A 17,575-nucleotide genomic window follows, 5' to 3' on the forward strand; every position below is an offset into this window, starting at 1 on the left:
TGATGCACGTATGATCAAGGAGAAAATTATAATATTGGTCTCTTTAGCTTAAACGGTTTGTTTTACCGTTTCAGACCGCGTGATATTCTGTAGATAATTTGTCTTTGATGCATTTAAAAATGATTCATTTATATACACGCGAAAACCCGTATTTGATAATTTCAAAGCAAGAATTCCCAAGAGTATCATCACATGGTCTAAAGTGGGGCAACAAACCGTCTAAACTAAAGAGGGTCTGTATTATCTTTTACGTGCGTGCACGCGGTAAACCGGATTCGTTGATTATAAATAAACATATGAACAAGTTCCAAAAGTTCTAAATTCTAAGTTAAACTTAAGGGGGTCTTATACTCTCAGATATATTTTTTTCTCAAAAAAAAAAAAAAAACATTTTTGTCGGAATATGAAGATTCAACATCCCTATCCATTTGCAAATCGTATTTTGAAACAATTTTCCGCTAATTACTCCTTGATTTACGTTTGGGTAAAGAAATGTGCACACAGGCAGCTATGTTTCAGCACAGCAACACCTATAGCAACCATTTTTTACAGCATAAAAGTACTCACAAAATGGATTCAATTCAGTACAATTTAATGATACTTTACAGAAACGCTTTAAAGATGGTACTTTTGAGAATTTTGCATCATGGTCCTGAACATTGTTTTCTCTACCATCTTATACGCTCCTTATACTTGGTTAACATTTCTACGACTGGTGTTTCTTCGGGTAGTCAATGGAACATTTGTGTGAAACCTTTCGATATACCCCCCAACCCCCCCCCCCCCGCCCTCCCCGTTTGCAGAGCTAGTTTGGGCTAGTTTGAGCCTTATTTCTCGAAATGACCAAATAGACGGATCACCAATATCTCGCACACGATATCTCCACTGGGTTTTAACCGAATGTTGTCAAATTTTAAACATTGGTAAAGTACACGATTATTTATGTCTTAAAACTCCAAAATTTATAATTTATGAAATTTCTTACCTTGTTATTTAGTTAATCTAGTTAGGTAAGTTAATAGTAGTATCCTTGTTCAAAATTTCACGAGAAAAAAACCCTCAAAACACTGTTTTCTGAGGTTTGTCTCCTGGACAACTTGCGTATGGACAGGATGAACTTAATTCCATACTTCTGGAACCATTCATTGTTACGTTCTCGCGTTTATAATGAACACCACTTTTTCACACTTAGGAGCTAGTTATTCATTAACTATCGTGGCATGTGAAGAGGAAAGCTCATTTTGAAGTCAGAGAGCAAAGTCCTTTGACGTGGTACCAAAACTGTTCCACAAAGCTGTTTTGCCAAAAAAAATATCTATTTTAAGGTATTAGACCCCCTTAAGAGTCATTGATGTTTGATTCATCATTTACACTTTTCCGCAACGTTTGAAGTGCATCATAGCAACCCACGTGACGGAGAGCAGTAGCTAGATTTTTAATGGTTGCTAACTGAGGGTCAAGCTCTTTCCACTGTAAGAGGCCCAGAATACACTTTTCGGCAATTTTTTCATGCTTGTGATCCTCGCTCAGATTTTCAATGACCTTTGCCTTCATGGACAGGCTTCGCAGAAGGTCTTTCCAGTCGCGTCCAACATCGGGACTGATTTGATAGATGAGTTGTTCTGTTACAGGCTCGCTACCCAATGACGAGGCATAGTGATCCCAGTCTACCGAACCGTCGTATTGCGAAGTCCCTGGGAGAAAGCGTCAGTCAACAAAACGATTAGTACGGCGTGCTATATTTACCTTGTGGATCAGCAAGCAAAAGCAACTATCAAGAAATTAAAACCATTCCCGAGTCGCTCTAAGTGTTATTTGAAAACCCACTTACTAGAGAAAGTCTCGCCTCCAAGGCCTTCTTCGGAGCTTCGATGGATGCTCTGTCGCTAGACAAACATGAACATAATGCCAAGTCAGATATAACGCCAAATCAACTTTGAAAAGTCTGAAGAGTAGTTTATAGCTTGCCCTAAATAAATCTAACATGAAAGCAGTTTGCTTTACTTGCTGAAGATTCCTCAATTTACTAGTAGGGAAAATAAATAAAAAAAAGTGAAGGGGAAAGGGAAGGGGTAGGGTGTGCTATTCAAGTAAAATTTGCCAAATTCTGAGACTTCATCTGAAATGTATTTCAGTCCAGAAAACGATCATAACGTGACATTAGTAACGCTATTATTTTATGTGGCTTTCCTCTCTTGCTAAGGCAATGTTATTGGACGTTCCACACATCTTTTACTTGACAATTATCATTGCTTGGAAAGCTCTGAAGTTACGGAGGGGGTGAGATTCCCTACCTTCCCTCACCGTAGAAAGATGTATAAAATCAAAAGGATTGATGTCATAAAGTTAGTTTTGTTTGAAACGATTTTCCAACTTGAAAGACAAAACTTGAAACTCAAGGTGACTGATCCCACCATTTTAGAGACAAAGAAGCTGGACTTACTGTCCATTGTACGTCTGCCCCGTGAATCACAAAAGAAAAATTATATGCTTCCCCTATTGCAGCAAATATTTCTCTCTGCTATACCTTCAGAGGCGTAAAGCCTGGATACACGGAAAATGAGTGTTCTTGGTCGTCATCTTCCTGTTGAAACTTTACTTCACAAGAAAAAGCTCCAACATCTCGACCATCTTCTGGTTTAACAGCAAAATCGCAGGCATCTTTAGACCGGAATCCACTTCCTCTAGCTTTCTCGTATTTGTATATCTACAAGTGATGAAACACAACAGATTAGGCAGTTATTGAAGCATTTTTAGAGAAAAGATGTTGAAGAATGAGATGATAACGATCTTAAAGAAAAATAAAACAACTAATGAGTTCGTTTGGGGGTGGGGGACGTTCGCTGAGTCTTTGAACACGAGATATTTGTTATTCGACATTCAGAAGAGAGGAAGCCCAGTATTCGCTTGAGTATAATGTAATAGAATGTGCCTGATAGGAAGTCCAAGAAATCCAAAACCGAAAGATTTGGACGCCTTAGTCACTAAGCAGTGTGGTTTAAAACATAGGTGATAAGATAGTAGGCATCAAACGAAGAGCAGCCCTTTACAACCTACTCGTTGGATCAACTAGTATGGTAAATTTTCTTTTCCCTTTTCCTTCATGTTTTTTTTTTCTCGTATTTGTGTAAAAACAACCAATATTATAACTGAAAATGACTGGAAAAGATGACACAATTATCATCTTTTGGCCCCAATTTATTTTATTTTATTTTTCTTCTTCAATTTTGGTTTTATTTGTCGTTAACCAGCTTTTGGTCTCGATGGAGATGTCTTATGCATTTAATCTGTTCTTATTTGAGGCTAAGAAATCATTAAAATAGCTGTACCTGCTACCTGTGGGTCTGAATAGATCACTTTTTGGAATAAAACTTCCAGTTTACCTGTGCATCACCAGTCTTGTCAAACTTCCAGCCTTCTTCAAGATCAGTTAGTCTCACTGTGATCATTTTGTTGTCTTTGTACATTCTGAAGGGCTTCTCCCTCGCTGGCTTCGAGCCAGGAAACCGTTCCTTTTCTGTCAACTCCACGCGCTTATAAGAAGGAAGACACAGCAAAAGTTAATGCCAAAGATGTTAAAGTGGGACCAAATAAGTATATACGCATAGAATATCATTTTGCAAAAAAAATCCTGCAATTCGCTCTAGTGTTGATACATGCTCCAACCTGAATTTACTTATTTTGTTCACGCCTAACTAACAGTAACATCGATATTCAAAGCCTCATTGATCCATCCATTTAGCCATCAATCTATCCATCCATCCGTCCATTTCTCAATGAATAAATAACGTTTTCTATCTATTATCCGGCTATACTCCATCTACTCTTGATCCCGGGCTTTTGTTGAGACGGCTTTTTTTCAGGTCTTGCTCGCACCGTTGGTTTCATTTACGGATTAAAAAAAGTGATCACGTGAACACGAATTTCATGATCGTGTCATGAGTGAATATCCTGCCATCGCAGGTTCCCTCGCAGTTTGCTTGAAAATTTCTGGGTTTCGGACTTAGATATAATTCCAAAGTATATATTACAGAAAAGGGTTGACGGATGCAGAATTCATCTCATGGATACGATTGGCCTCGAACTTTCTACTATTGAGGAATCTGAAACAACTGTGTTGTACATTGTAGCTTTGCAAGTAATCACTTTTTTGAATCCGCGGTTGAAACCAACGATGAATGCAAAGACCTGAAGAAGGCCATTTCAGCATTCCATCCATCCACCCATTCGTCCGACCATACATATCCCTTCATTTTCAAAGATTTATGCATTGACAGATCTATAAGTGTATGCAGATGAACGGTTCGATGGATGCACAAACACAGACATAATGCATATTTTAGCACTCTGCCCTCATTCCTGTCGCTCATTTGATCACTTACCCTCTTAGAATCCTGGTTATCACTGTAGACGTAAAATCGTAGGTAAATTAGGTCGCTTCTGGGATCCGGTCTGCTGGCAAAAACTGTCGCTATTTTTCTTCTTGGCCCGCCACAGGCTAATATGCTCCAGAGTGAAAAGGTAGTAGTTTTGATGTGGATAACATCCTCTTTAACCGTGAAGACGGCCTGAGATTGACTTACTTTTTCCGATTCGTTGGGTACTCTCTCCCAGTTTGAACAACCTATATAGATAGCAGTAGCGTTTGCGTTGTTATTCATTTTCTTTTTTAAAAGTTAAGTTTAGTTAACGTGGTTAATTATGGCCATGTCTATACCTTTGCCTATAACTATTCCTATATACCATATTTATGCGTAATGCTTATCACGCCCGTGCCTTTGGCCGTGCCCGGTCACGTACCCTTACCCATACCCGCGTCCTACCCGTTGCCAATGCTCGTGGCCATACTATACTGGTTTAGGTTACATTCACACTTTGTGCACGAGCACTGCCGCCTGTGTACCGCTACAAAATAGTACTGCATTCAGATACTGGCATCCCAAGTACCCAAGTACCATGTAGTGGCCGAGTACAAGTTCGAGACCTTGTAGCTGGGTGCGCACAGTGTGTCCGAATTCTGGTGTGAGTACTTAAAAAAATAATAAATGTGTTAACATTGGGAGTCAGCGAGAATTGTACTCGAGCACCGTGCTTGGGCGGCCAGAGTAGCCTTAAGCTACGTTCACACTTGGTGCCCAAGCACGGTGCCCGACTACGTTCTCACTGGGCGCTAAGTTCAACACAACTTTTTTTTTTTTTTTTCCAATTTGAAGTACTCACTCCAGAATTTAATTTAGGGTCCGTGCCCAGGTGTAAGGCCTTGAGCTATTACGCAGGCATGACTAAATGTTACTTGGGTACTTGAAGCAGCCGGTGTCTAAACGCAACACTGTTTTGTTAGGCGTCCAGGTACCAGAGCTCGGTTAAGAAGTAAGAAAACAGCCTCAGAGTTTTGCAGTGTACCCTTAAAATTTTTTTGAACTTTTTGCAATCGACGACATTCGAGGCCACATGAGAGGAAGGCATAGCCTATCAAACTAAAATGTGAAAAAACCGACTTCCGTTACCTTCAGCAGAAAACTGTCCACATCTGTAAACAGTAATCCATTCCTTTTTAGCCTTGCTTAAATCTAGGCAATGTGGAACAATGATTTCTACTGGCTGTAACAGGTGAATGTCATGCGGCCCGCATTCAATCACAGGAGAAATAATAGTCTTATCAGGTGCGTCTGGGATATCCTGCAACAATGTTGTTTCATCCAAGAACACTCCAAAAAAGATAGACTGGTTTATTCCAGCGGGAATTGCCCCGCCAGGAACGATGATGCGGACGTCAGACTCCAAAGGTGCGCTCAACTCTCCACCAGTACTAGTGAATGTGGATTCTAATTTTGTGATGTATTTTGGAAGTGACGTGGGAAGGTGATTGTGTAGAGTTTCGCTGCTAAAATTCGGTGAATCCAGCGGATTCCCCTCGTTTTCAAGCTACGAAAATAAAATGGTACCTTTTTGTTATAATAAACTAGTTATAAGCCATGTGTATACTTCCTTTCTTTTATATTTAGAGCTAAATAGATCGCAATAGAATTCGAAATTAAATATCACCAATGTTTGAAATCTAATGATGGAAGACAGCTGAACGAGAGAAGTATACGTTGGGCCTATTTTCAAGTGCTCAAAATCCGTTGTGGTGCATGACATTCCCAAAACGAGTTTTCTAGTCTTCTTTAAATCAGTGAAATAAAATTTTTGATCAAATAAAATCTGAGGCACCTGAGGCAGTGAGCTAAATGGAGCTCTTCTTCCTGAAAAGCGACCTTTGACCTGAGAGTAAAGAGAGCGGAGAAAAAGCTATGTTATTTTGAAACTAGACTGTTCACAGTCCCCTATTTTTCCGTGAGATCGTAGATGTCGATCGTTGAGCTCGACGGGCCGCCATCTTGGTCTCTTGATGCGAGCAAAACTGGATAGAGTACAAAATGCCCGTGGGTAGGGGTGGTGGGCACGGCTAGCGGAAAAAAATAGGGAGACTGTAACAGCTTCACTCTGTCTCGTGTTCAAGGGACGCGGCCGCCAGTTTGGCACCTCCATTAATCAAATCAATTAACAATCTCCTCCTCTGAGAAAAAAAACCCTTTCAAATCAGGGATTATGATATGAATACATGTTACTGTGTTGTAAATTTCGAAACATTTTGAAGGTTTACTAAGTTGAGTCGAATGTATGCGGGACGGAAGAACTCTTCCCTGACTCCAAACAAAGCGGCAAAGCCCGCAGAGAATTCCAATTATTCAGATGCGTGCCGTCTTTGTGGCATTAACTGTAAAATTTCAGTTGGAAATAAGAACAGCCAACGGAGCTTTCAGCCATTTCCTTCGCCAAAACGAAACTTTGATATATTAAACTCTTGCCAAAACCAGTTGGAAGAACCGCCAAAACATCTTTCCCTTCGAGTAAACGAGAAACGGCCTCCTTTTGCTCGCGCATTAACAAAAATCCTCCAAGACAAGAAGCAGACAGACGATCAAAATAAAAAATAAAAAATTCTCTTGAAATCGATGCCATTTTGGCCTTAGCCGCGAAGTGATGAATGTCACTTTCTGTCACTCAAGTTGTCAACGCTCTGCTACGCTCTGATGAACTCTACTCTCCCTTCGACCAATCAGGTGTTGCCGTTGCTGGAGCAACTAACGCAGCGAACACCAGACAGAGGGAAGCTGTTAGAGCCTCCCTATTTTTACCGCCCAGTCACCCCCACGCTATTAACCCCACCGCCACTACCCACGGGCATTTTGTACTCTCCCTACTTTCGCTCGCATCAAGAGACCGAGATGGCCGCCCATCGAACTCAACGATCGACATCTACGATCTCACGGAAAAATAGGGGACTGTGAACAGTCTAGTTTGAAACATTTCCCACTGATATCTCTCCGACATAGTTATATTGCAAGAAACTATTTTCAAGCATGAAATCTTATAAGGTCAAGGAAGGAACTAAAAGTTACATTTTGACGCGATAACTTTGTTCGATGATAACTTAAGTCATTAGAAGGTAACGAATTACATGGGAGAGGAGAGGCAGAGGGAGGATCATTCAACTGCCTCGCTCTCCATGTCCTAGGAGTATGATACTACACCTACTCCCAAAGGTAACATCATTTTAAAATGTACCAGGTATGAAAATTGTTATATGTTGCTTAGACTAGCCCCCTAGTTAGCCCTATGTTCCCGTGGCAAGGATCAGTCAAGGGTTCCTAGAAAACTATTTCTATAGAATCTATACCTCTGACTGACTGTTAATGGCAACGTCTGGGTAGAAATTATCAGATCCCCCATTTGTATTATCCAATGTTTTGAAATGACCTCCAGGGTCAACATGGTCGGGTATTTGTGCGGAATCCGGTGATTGCGTGTGTGTCAGTTCAAATTCGTCTGGATGTCTCCTTGGTTGCCTATATGCAAGATTGTCGCGTCCAATAGTTCTCTCCATATTTTCCCCCGTGCATAAGCTCCGTGATAGAACAGTGGCTGCCAACTGTCTTCTAACGTTGCAAAAACAAACATAAAATGCATTGATATTTGCCAGGTAAACAACTGACAAGAATTCGAGAAAAAAATGATATATAATTGTTCAGGACCAGAACTTAATATAAAGTAGCACGTATCGTACACCAGAGCATTGTTTTCAGTTGCTGTATGTTTCTGTAACGTTTCTTGCATTTAAAAAAAGGATCAATCACGATTTTGTTAACGAGGACAATTCTCGATAACCTCTAAGAGTGAATGTCAGTAACAATCGAAGAAAATTCTCAATTGTGGCCACATGTCGAGAAATCGATTTCGCTCATACTTTGCCAGTTTAAAGGCCTAGGTAAGTAACTTAAGGAAATCAAGTCAGTTCTTTGAAATATCCAACATAACGGCAGAAATTCACGAGAAACGGTCATCGTACCGAAAGCTCAGAGTTCACTTCGCGACAATTTGAAATTTTATACTATTCAGCCTACATTCACATGTATACATTGATTCTTCCTCAGTTCAATCAAGATATTGTGATTTTTTTTTCTTTTCTTTTTTTTCTTTCATTTCTAGTATTTTCCGAGCCAATTAGGCCCTGATTGAGTAGACACGTTTTTCTATTTAAAACAAAACTCAAACATGATGCAAATTCAGGGAGGAAAAAAGATGACCGGTACTGCCTTGAATCGTCCGATATTCTATTCACTGGATTTTAGGTTTACAGTTTAATTTTCGTGGGATCTACTAGCAATTTTGCATGAACGTCGATCAAAATTCGAGAAAATTGCAATTCAGCCCCTTTGAAATTTGCAGTGTAACACAACACGCAAAAATAGATGAAAATGTTGTCTTCGTTTGAGACAACACACTAGAAAGAGATTAACGTATTTACCGTTTGAAACGCTCTAAAAATAGTATGTAACTTAGTGAGAAAGTTTTCTTAAACCTTCCTCTACAAAATTCAAACGTTACTACGAGGTTAAACGATGCTAGGTTGAACGCAAAACTTTTCCATATTGTGAGCATTTCTTCGAGTATTTCTGGCCTCTTAGAATTGAAAAACTAGTTTCAGTAGAGTTTAAAATGGAAAAAAACAGTGCCCTAAAATACTCAACCGGCAGTGAAGAAAGCGATAAAGCGATGCTTTGTGAAATTTATAATTAGAGTTGCCATTAATGAAGTTTTGAATGATTGATAGACTGCCTTCCTGACTGCCCACCCATCCGTCCGCCTGCCTGTGTGACGGACTGACGGACCGACGTGCTGACGGACTGACGGACTGACTAACGACGGACGGACTAACTGACTGACTGATTGACTGTTTGATTGATCGATCGATCGATCGATCGATCGATCGATTGATTGATTGATTGATCGATCGATCGATCGATTGATTGATTGATTGATTGATTGATCCATCGATTGATTGAGAGAGACGAAAAACTGCCAACAGCTATTAACAGCTCGTTAATATCCGTTCCTTTTTAGCTTTGCTGAAATCTGCGCAGTGTGGAACAACAATTTCTACTGGCTTTGACAGGTGAATGTTACGAGGCTTGCATTCAATAACAGAGAAAATAAGAATCCTATTCTCCTGAGCTAATTTTGTGATGCGCTGTGAAAATGATCTGAAAAGGTGATTGTATTAAGTTCCATTGTATTTGGGCAGTTTGGTGAATCCCGACTCACCAAGACACTTCTCAGCGTAAGATCGTGATGGAGCTTGTACATCAACTCCGCTACGCTATGCTATTCAATGCAATGCTATGCTATGCTATGTTATGTTATGCTATGCTATGCTATGCTGTGCTATTGTTATGCTATGCTATTCTATGTAATGCTATGCTATGCTGTTGCTATGCTCTACTATGCTATGCTATGCTGTGTTATTGCTATGCTGTGTTATTGCTATGCTGTGTTATTGCTATGCTGTGTTATTGCTATGCTGTGTTATTGCTATGCTATACTAGCTATGCTATGCTATGTAATGTTATGCTATGCTATTGCTATGCTATTGCTATGCTATTGCTATGCTATTGCTATGCTATTGCTATGCTATTGCTATGCTATTGCTATGCTATTGCTATGCTATTGCTATGCTATTGCTATGCTATTGCTATGCTATTGCTATGCTATTGCTATGCTATTGCTATGCTATTGCTATGCTATTGCTATGCTATGCTATGCCATGCCATGCTATGCTATGCCGTGCTGTGCTGTGTTGTGTCGTGCCATGCCATGCCATGCCATGCCATGCTATGCTATGCTATGCTGTGTTACACTCTGTTACGCTATGCTACTCTATCCTACGTTATGCGCTAAGGTTTGTTATGAAATGCTATATGGTACTATATTATGGTATGCCATGTTCTGCTGTACTAATCTAGGGTATGATAAAATCTGCTACTTTACACCATTCTATTTGGTGGTTAGGAACTTACCGCCAAAGAACGATGGCGACAACAATCAGAAATATGAGCGAAAAAAACGATCCCAAGACAATTTTGACTGCTACAGAGATTTTTTCACCCTTTCGAGGTATCATCGTTGGTGGTCTTCTCTCTGCGGTAAAATATCAAAACATCAGTAACCTCCAAGGCAAATACAGGAAAATCAGAACATTAGATTCCTAGCAGTCACGACAAATGAGAATTGGAGAAAGTTACGCTCCCTGTGATCATGACAATATTTCGTATCTTATTAATTAGATTCCCATCTTTGAATGACAGTTTGTTTATATAAAAAATCCTGAAGTTAGGGAAAGTGTGTGTTTATGGGTGGTGGCGGGGTCAGGGGGCGACTGCGGATTTTAATAATTCGCTCATGAAACTGAATAGATTGGGAGAAAAATTAAAATCAAAAAAATACTGCATAACTCAACGAGTTAGTCTCCATCGTCAGCCTTAAACAGATTTTCAAAGATTTGAGTTTGACAAACAGAAATGAAATGGAAGACAATGCTGAAAGCACATTGCAATGGCACAAAAAGACTGAGACTGTGACATGCCGCCTAACAACGACACAAGTTCAACGAGAACTTTCTTCCTTTAACATTACAATCAGAGCGGCGGAGTGGCATCGCAGATGACGTTCTCGCTCATTATAGTACGCCGGACAAAGCTGCTCTGGGTGGACATTTTACCACAAAAAAAAGTAATAATAAAAATAAAAAGAGCAAAACAAGCTAAGCGATGCAAATAATTTTGTGATTGTCTTAAAACTCAGTACATTCCACACATGGAAAGCCATTTTTATGCAAATTATGCAAGGAAGATTTGCATTACAGCGTGTCTAAATTTGGGGACTGAATCATAAAACTACGAAACATTGTGCGATTTCGCAGAAAAAAAAAAATAGTAATGGTTTACATCGACATCGTAGTGTTAGACCAGTGTTGTTGTGCGAAGAACATCGTTACGTGTTTGTAGATCATTTTTATTTGTTTATTTTTCATGAACTCAACGAGATGGCATGAGAAAGGAGCGATAATCCCTCCAAACAAAACAATAATCCTGCGGTGATACATCAGCGGTTTGGAGAATCAAAGATTCAAGTTGTGATGCTTCCACTGAAGCCACGTGACAAACCAGACAAAGCTATTTCAAGCTGTTATGAAGAGAATGCGAGAAAATGACAAGCTCTTGGTAGATAAGCCCAGAATTAGGTTTGGAAACTTTCCTAAAAGCACAAATAGCAATGTCGAAATTAAGAAGGCCAAATAGCAACGAAATTAACAAGGCCAAGCGGAATTATTTCACTGAAGATCTAGAGCCCAGTAAATTAAATCCTTTAAAAACGTGACAATCGATTAACAATTTGTCCTCAAGACATCCAAACAAGGTAAAGAATATTTCGGAAATTAAAGTTAGGGAACAAACCATAACTGAACCTTCAGCGATTGCCGATTAATTAAATCTGCATTTATCAAGCATTGGTGAGAGTCTAGCTTCAGAAATACCGCCGTCTAACGTAGAACCTGAGTTCTTTCTCGAGCCAACTGAAACCACTTTTTCTATGAAAGTTCCAACAGTGAACGTAGTTCGCAAACTGTTATTGAACTGAATGAAGTCCAAGTAAACTTTAAAAAATGGCTGCCAACATAGACACACCATCGCTCGCACAAATATTTACAAAATCGATAAGCACTGGTAGCTTTCCAACTGAGTGGAAATTGGCAAGGATGACCCCTTTTTTCAAGAAAAGAAAAACGGATGACCCAAACAACAATCGGCCAATATCTATCATTTCGACAGTCGCAAAAGAATTTTATACGACCAGTTTTGCGAGTATTTTACTTTTAACAACTTGCTAACTCACTGCCTATCTGGATTCCGATCTTTACATAGTACACTTACTGCATTTATTGACGCCACAAATAGCTGGTCGGTCAACACCGACAATGGTCTGGTTAAAGGTGTTATCTTTATCGATCTCAAAAAAGCCTTTGATACTATTGACCATAGCCTCCTTATACGGAAGCTTCATAAATATGGCATTGACACGAGTAGTCTGAAATGGTCTGAGTCACATCTCTACGACCGTAGCCAAAAAATGCAGCATAAATGGCCATTTGTCGGGTTTTGTCTCAGCTTCCTGTGGTGTCACACAGGGTAGCAACCTTGGACCACCTCTATTCTTAGTTTGCCTCAATTCAGCCGGAGCGAGGATGTTCGCTGACGACACAAATATAACCTACGCTGCCAGTGCAATAGCTGACGTTGAAAGTGTCGTTATCTCGGAGCTAAGAAAACTAAATTGCTGGCTTGTAACCAATAGGCTAAGCTGTACTGTTGCATAGACTGAATTTATGGTAATTGGGTCAAATCAACGAATAAGTGCTCTCTTGAATAACCAAATTGATATTGAAGTCGAAGCCACATCGATCAAAAATTTAAGTTTAAGTTTAAGTTCTTAAACTTAATTTCGACATGGACGAGGCATATAGACGAAATGAGCAAGAAGATATCGTTAACCATAGGCGCCCTTCCGTGTGAGACCATTCATCTCTGAAATTACCGCTCTCCAAATATACCAATCGTTGATTTTTACGCCATGTTGACTATTGTAGCTCTGTTTGTGATGAAATCAACGAATCATTAAGCGATAAACTCCAAAAACTGTCAGATAGGGCTGCCAGGGTCATTACCGAGTCCAGTTATAACACAAGAGCCAGTTTCCTCTTAAGTAGACTCCACTGGGACAATCTTTCCACACACACACACAAAAAAAAAACAAACAAACAAACAAACAAACTTAAAGCGATGCTGATGTTTAAGACAATTAGGGGGCTTTCTCCAGAGTACCTGCAAAACTTATTTAGCATCCGCAGTACACTGTATAATCAAAGAGATTCTGAGCTTAAAGTAGACTCGCCCAAGCCGTGCACAAACTACAGCAAGCGTAGCTTTAGCTCTAGTGGTGCTCTGTTATTGTATAGCCTACCCATCTATTTGCGGAAATTAGACTCTCTTGGACGTTTCAAAGGGAAATTGGCCAACCTTATAACAACTGTCAGTCAGGCTACAACACGGAAATCTTGTAAAACAGTGTACGTAAATGGATTTGATAACTCAGATGGGAGAGCATTGCACCGGTATCGCAAAGGTCGTGGATTCGAATCCCGTTTAAAGCCTGAATTTTTTTTCAGGTCTTTGTTTCAATAGTGTTATGCCTGCATTCGCATCTATCATCATATCTACATTTAATTGCTACTGTTGGACATCTATCGCTAGGATACTTATGGGTGAACTTATTTTTTATACTATTATAACAATTTAATGAAGATTTTACCGTGTTGAAATGAATAAAGTATGTATGTCTGAGGTTCACGACCGACAACGCTCAAACAAAGTAGTATCGCGAAAATTGAGACTTGTACCAAGCGCAAGCTAAAGGAAGCCATCTTCAAAGCAGGCAAAGATCGATCTTGAGGCAAGAACAGTTTAGAGACTTCAAAGAAGATCAGTTTGTAAAGACAGTATCGTATTTCAGTGGCCAATTAAGTTGTAAGTCTTTCTCGTACTTTCTTGTCAAAATCATGACATAGAAACCACCAGCACGTAAAGAGTTTCTTTACAAAACAACACTCCAAATGTGATTCTTCTTTCTCAGAAATCACGTCATTCAGTTACCAAGGTTGGACAAGTTGTAGCGCAAGCCTTTCTCGCGTAATCCATATAAATATACGTTTGTATGCGTGGAAGTTAGTAAGACAGTCACAAAATTATTTGTGTCACTTTGTTTGCTTTATTTTTTTGTTGCTGTAAAACGTCCATCCAGAACCGTTTTGTCCGGCGTACTAAATATGACGAAAAGCACTGACCACTAAGTCAGACACTGGCAATTAGAACAGTGGCTTAAGAAGTATTTAGAAGACTTTGCCAGCTTTGTCGTTCTTGACATGTAATAAGACTGAAAAATACAGAGTGGGGTTCAATTTAAGGAGAAACCGAATAAGCAAAAGCAAACAGTGAGCTATCTCTACTAAAACAACACCGACTTAGTTAATCTTCTGCGACTTGAGAGTGGAGCAGATTCCGCCCTTTCGTATAAACCAACGACAATGGAGTTAAGTTTACTCTTCGCTCATTTCCATAGCCCCAAACAGTTACCGACTGTTGCAAATGTGACGAGAACCAATCAACGAAAACGCAAACCATTGCATAAAAGTTAAAACTTGTCATTAAAATAAGTTAAACGTAGTAGTAAGATTGTGGTGTTTCAAATATCTCATAGATTTCGTACATTTCCATAACATATTTGAAATTGTGACAAAAGGCGCTATGTCTTATTTCTAAATAGTACCTGTACAGTTAATCGGTTTTCCACTCCATTGTCCAGACGGTAAGCACGTTCTGGTCACATTTCCTTCCTTCCCTTCTTTCCCGATCATGACAAATCCATCTTGACAGACAAACACGCACTTGGATCCGTACGTGTTGTTGCAGAAATGGTTTATTAGACGGGCTGCTGGCGGAGTCTCCAAGCCCGGACAGTTATTAGCTTTAACAATAATAACAATTAATGATAATAACAATAAATAATTATCATTTAGATTGTGAGCTAGTGATTTCTATCATGAAGTGAAAGTACTGTTCGAGAGAAAATATTTTATTCTCTACTTGCAAAAATCCCACAATACACCTCTTTTACCCCCCAAAACAGTTCTTAGGCATTGTTTTAGATTTCTCTTGGGACATCTTCATGTCCAGGGAGAAATTGCAAGCAATGGTGCAAAATTTGGAGGGGGGGGGGGGGTGGGGGTAAAAGAGGTGTTTTATGGGATTTGTGCAAGTAGATAATACTGTAAAAAGTCACTTATTACCCAGAGAAGTAAACAATATTTTCTCTACTATATTGTTCGATCGCTACTAAGTTTTCCCGCTGCAGTATGCCTAAAAAGACAATATATTTATTCTATTTTATTTATTTACTTATTTTTATTTTATTTTATTTTATTTTATTTATTTATTTATTTATTTATTTATTTTTTTTCTGGCGTTCATATTATCCATAAATGTATTCACTTTAGGTGAGACTGAATTTACACGTCTACAAACAATCTTTTATGTTGACTTACAGAGAAAACGAGAAAGAGAAATTTAATTTCTCGTTTAAAAAAAAAAAAAAATGGCTTTTCTCGAGTCCTCTCTATACCCACTAGCCCTTTTGCTGCGACCTATTTAACGGGAGTTTTCAGCCTAAAAACTACTTCTTGGTAATAACTTTACTGAACTGAAATCCATATGAGAGGATTAGTTCTATTCATGCATCTTCACCTAAAAGTGTGAGCGAAAGCGCTTCCCTTCACTTCGCGTTCTATTTAAACAACAGGAGTGTTTCTAGCTGTCAAGGAACTATCGGCTGGTAGTTGCCCCGCGGAAATTAATTTTTTTTTCAAACAAATTATTGCTCGAGACGCCAAGCTTAGAGGGAAAATATGCCAGTTTTAAGAACATCAAATTTTCAACTATTAGACCGAGAGTAAAAACTAATATTGTCTGTATTGTTCACCACTAAATTTTATTCTGCGCACCAGTTCAAAAATCATGTTGAACTATTTCCACTTTTTTCTAAAATTTGAAAAGCGACGGGAGTAGCCATACTTATTACAACAAATTGCGTCTTTTATGTTATTATTACTATTATTATTATTATTATTATTATTATTATTATTCCATTAGCCGGAATGTTTACAGAAAAACTTTCACGGCGAGTACAATCCATTCGGGTATTTTTCCCAAACGTGCACTATGGGCTGATAGTGTTTGTCCGCCGATGAACACTATCGCATTACGGAATCAATTTAAATCAATAAGAATCGGAGAAAAATTAGTGGTGAACTTTAACGCCTGATAGTGCCCGCGCGGGATCCGTACCACATGATTTGATTTGGCTTGCATAAAGAGAAAGAAAAATTTAGTGGTAAACTATAGTGACTGATAGGGCAGGCAAACAGATTACCCCATTTGAATAACTGTACACGCGAAATTCCTCTATAATGACCCTAATAAATACTTGAATTTGAGCACGTAATTTATGTTCTTTTGCGTCATGTTTACCACGCAATGATTGGCAATGAGGAACTTTAAAGAGGGTTCACTGATCACTGATCACTGGTCACTCTTTATCGCAATACAAAACCATAGCAACTCCGAAATATTTTCCAGAAAAATGCAGGGCAACGATAGCAGGAGCCTTGTAATTGAATTAATTATGTCCTGATTGTTATGATATTTTGGGCAGAGAAATGGCTCACAGGAAAACACGCAACGATGTCACGCGATGAAGTCTGTGGCCATTTTGTCAACGTACCTGCATAAACTGTCACAAATTGCATCTGAATCAGTATTAGCACTACCGACAGCGTGCAAATCCACAACGAGCCTCTCATGGTAATCGCAATTGGCACCTGATCATACATTAAGATGAAACAATGGCATTAACATAAGCAATATAACGAGAAACATTTCACAGCCTTTTGAAACAGAATCGATACGAAGCTTACCAAACCGAGCCACACGACAGTGCAAAATAGTATACCTTGCAGATGGTCGATCGTTCAGAATTTTCTTTTTACATTTCAACCCATTAATATAAGTCATTTAGTAATGCGAGGTTCGCATATAATGATGCCAAATCTTAAACGAAAGTGCTGAACTTCGTCCCAGCAGGAAAATGTATGGCAGACGGACTTCTTGAAACAACAATGTACTTACCAAAAAGGGAAGCGGCAGATTTCAAGTAGATGACAAGATTGTGTTGATTTGCAGCAAATTGAGATCCAGCTTCGTTCAAATGTGAAGAAAAAAGTTTGTGTGACTTATTTCTACCCAACAATCAATTCCATACTTTCGGTTTCGAATGAAGCTTGCGATTTCCATATTTTTCTAAGGGACTTTCCCTTGTTACCGTATATCAGTTTACATTAGACGTATAGTGAGCTCTCAGTGATGATAACTCTCAAATATCTAGCGATCCCTAGATTCATGTCATCTGTCAATTAAGAAACGCTCCTCGATTAACGAAGAACCAACGAATTTTTCGTTTAGACTACGTTTGTCGCTTTCAACTCAGTAAGTTTAATCGAGAGAACAACAACCCCTTTTATTGAACC

The 17,575-nt window shown here is 39.1% G+C and overlaps 1 protein-coding gene across 4 annotated transcripts; it reads right to left on the bottom strand.

Moving 5' to 3' along the window:
* Window positions 1-936: 936 nt before the first annotated feature.
* On the bottom strand, window positions 937-17,545 carry LOC149096457 (uncharacterized). 4 transcript variants are annotated; one of them, XM_089280671.1, is made up of 12 exons: window positions 17,178-17,545; window positions 16,774-16,870; window positions 14,764-14,961; window positions 10,401-10,521; window positions 7,724-7,982; window positions 6,214-6,264; window positions 5,508-5,925; window positions 4,383-4,624; window positions 3,384-3,533; window positions 2,528-2,707; window positions 1,832-1,886; window positions 937-1,694 (listed from the first exon to the last, which is right to left on the bottom strand). In XM_089280671.1, the coding sequence occupies exons 2-12, from the start codon at window positions 16,850-16,852 to the stop codon at window positions 1,339-1,341; spliced, it is 2,109 nt and encodes a 702-aa protein (XP_089136797.1). In that variant the 5' UTR covers window positions 16,853-16,870; window positions 17,178-17,545; the 3' UTR covers window positions 937-1,338. The 4 variants fall into 4 exon arrangements, with proteins under 4 accessions (XP_089136797.1, XP_089136799.1, XP_089136798.1 ...); XM_089280673.1 differs by lacking the exon at window positions 16,774-16,870 and having other exon boundaries at window positions 17,178-17,544; XM_089280672.1 differs by lacking the exon at window positions 6,214-6,264 and having other exon boundaries at window positions 17,178-17,544.
* Between the last annotated feature and the right edge of the window lie 30 nt (window positions 17,546-17,575).

This window comes from Orbicella faveolata, unplaced genomic scaffold (genome assembly GCF_042242905.1).
Source record: "Orbicella faveolata isolate gen_17 unplaced genomic scaffold, um_ofav_v1 contig_48, whole genome shotgun sequence".
Lineage (NCBI taxonomy): Eukaryota > Metazoa > Cnidaria > Anthozoa > Scleractinia > Merulinidae > Orbicella > Orbicella faveolata.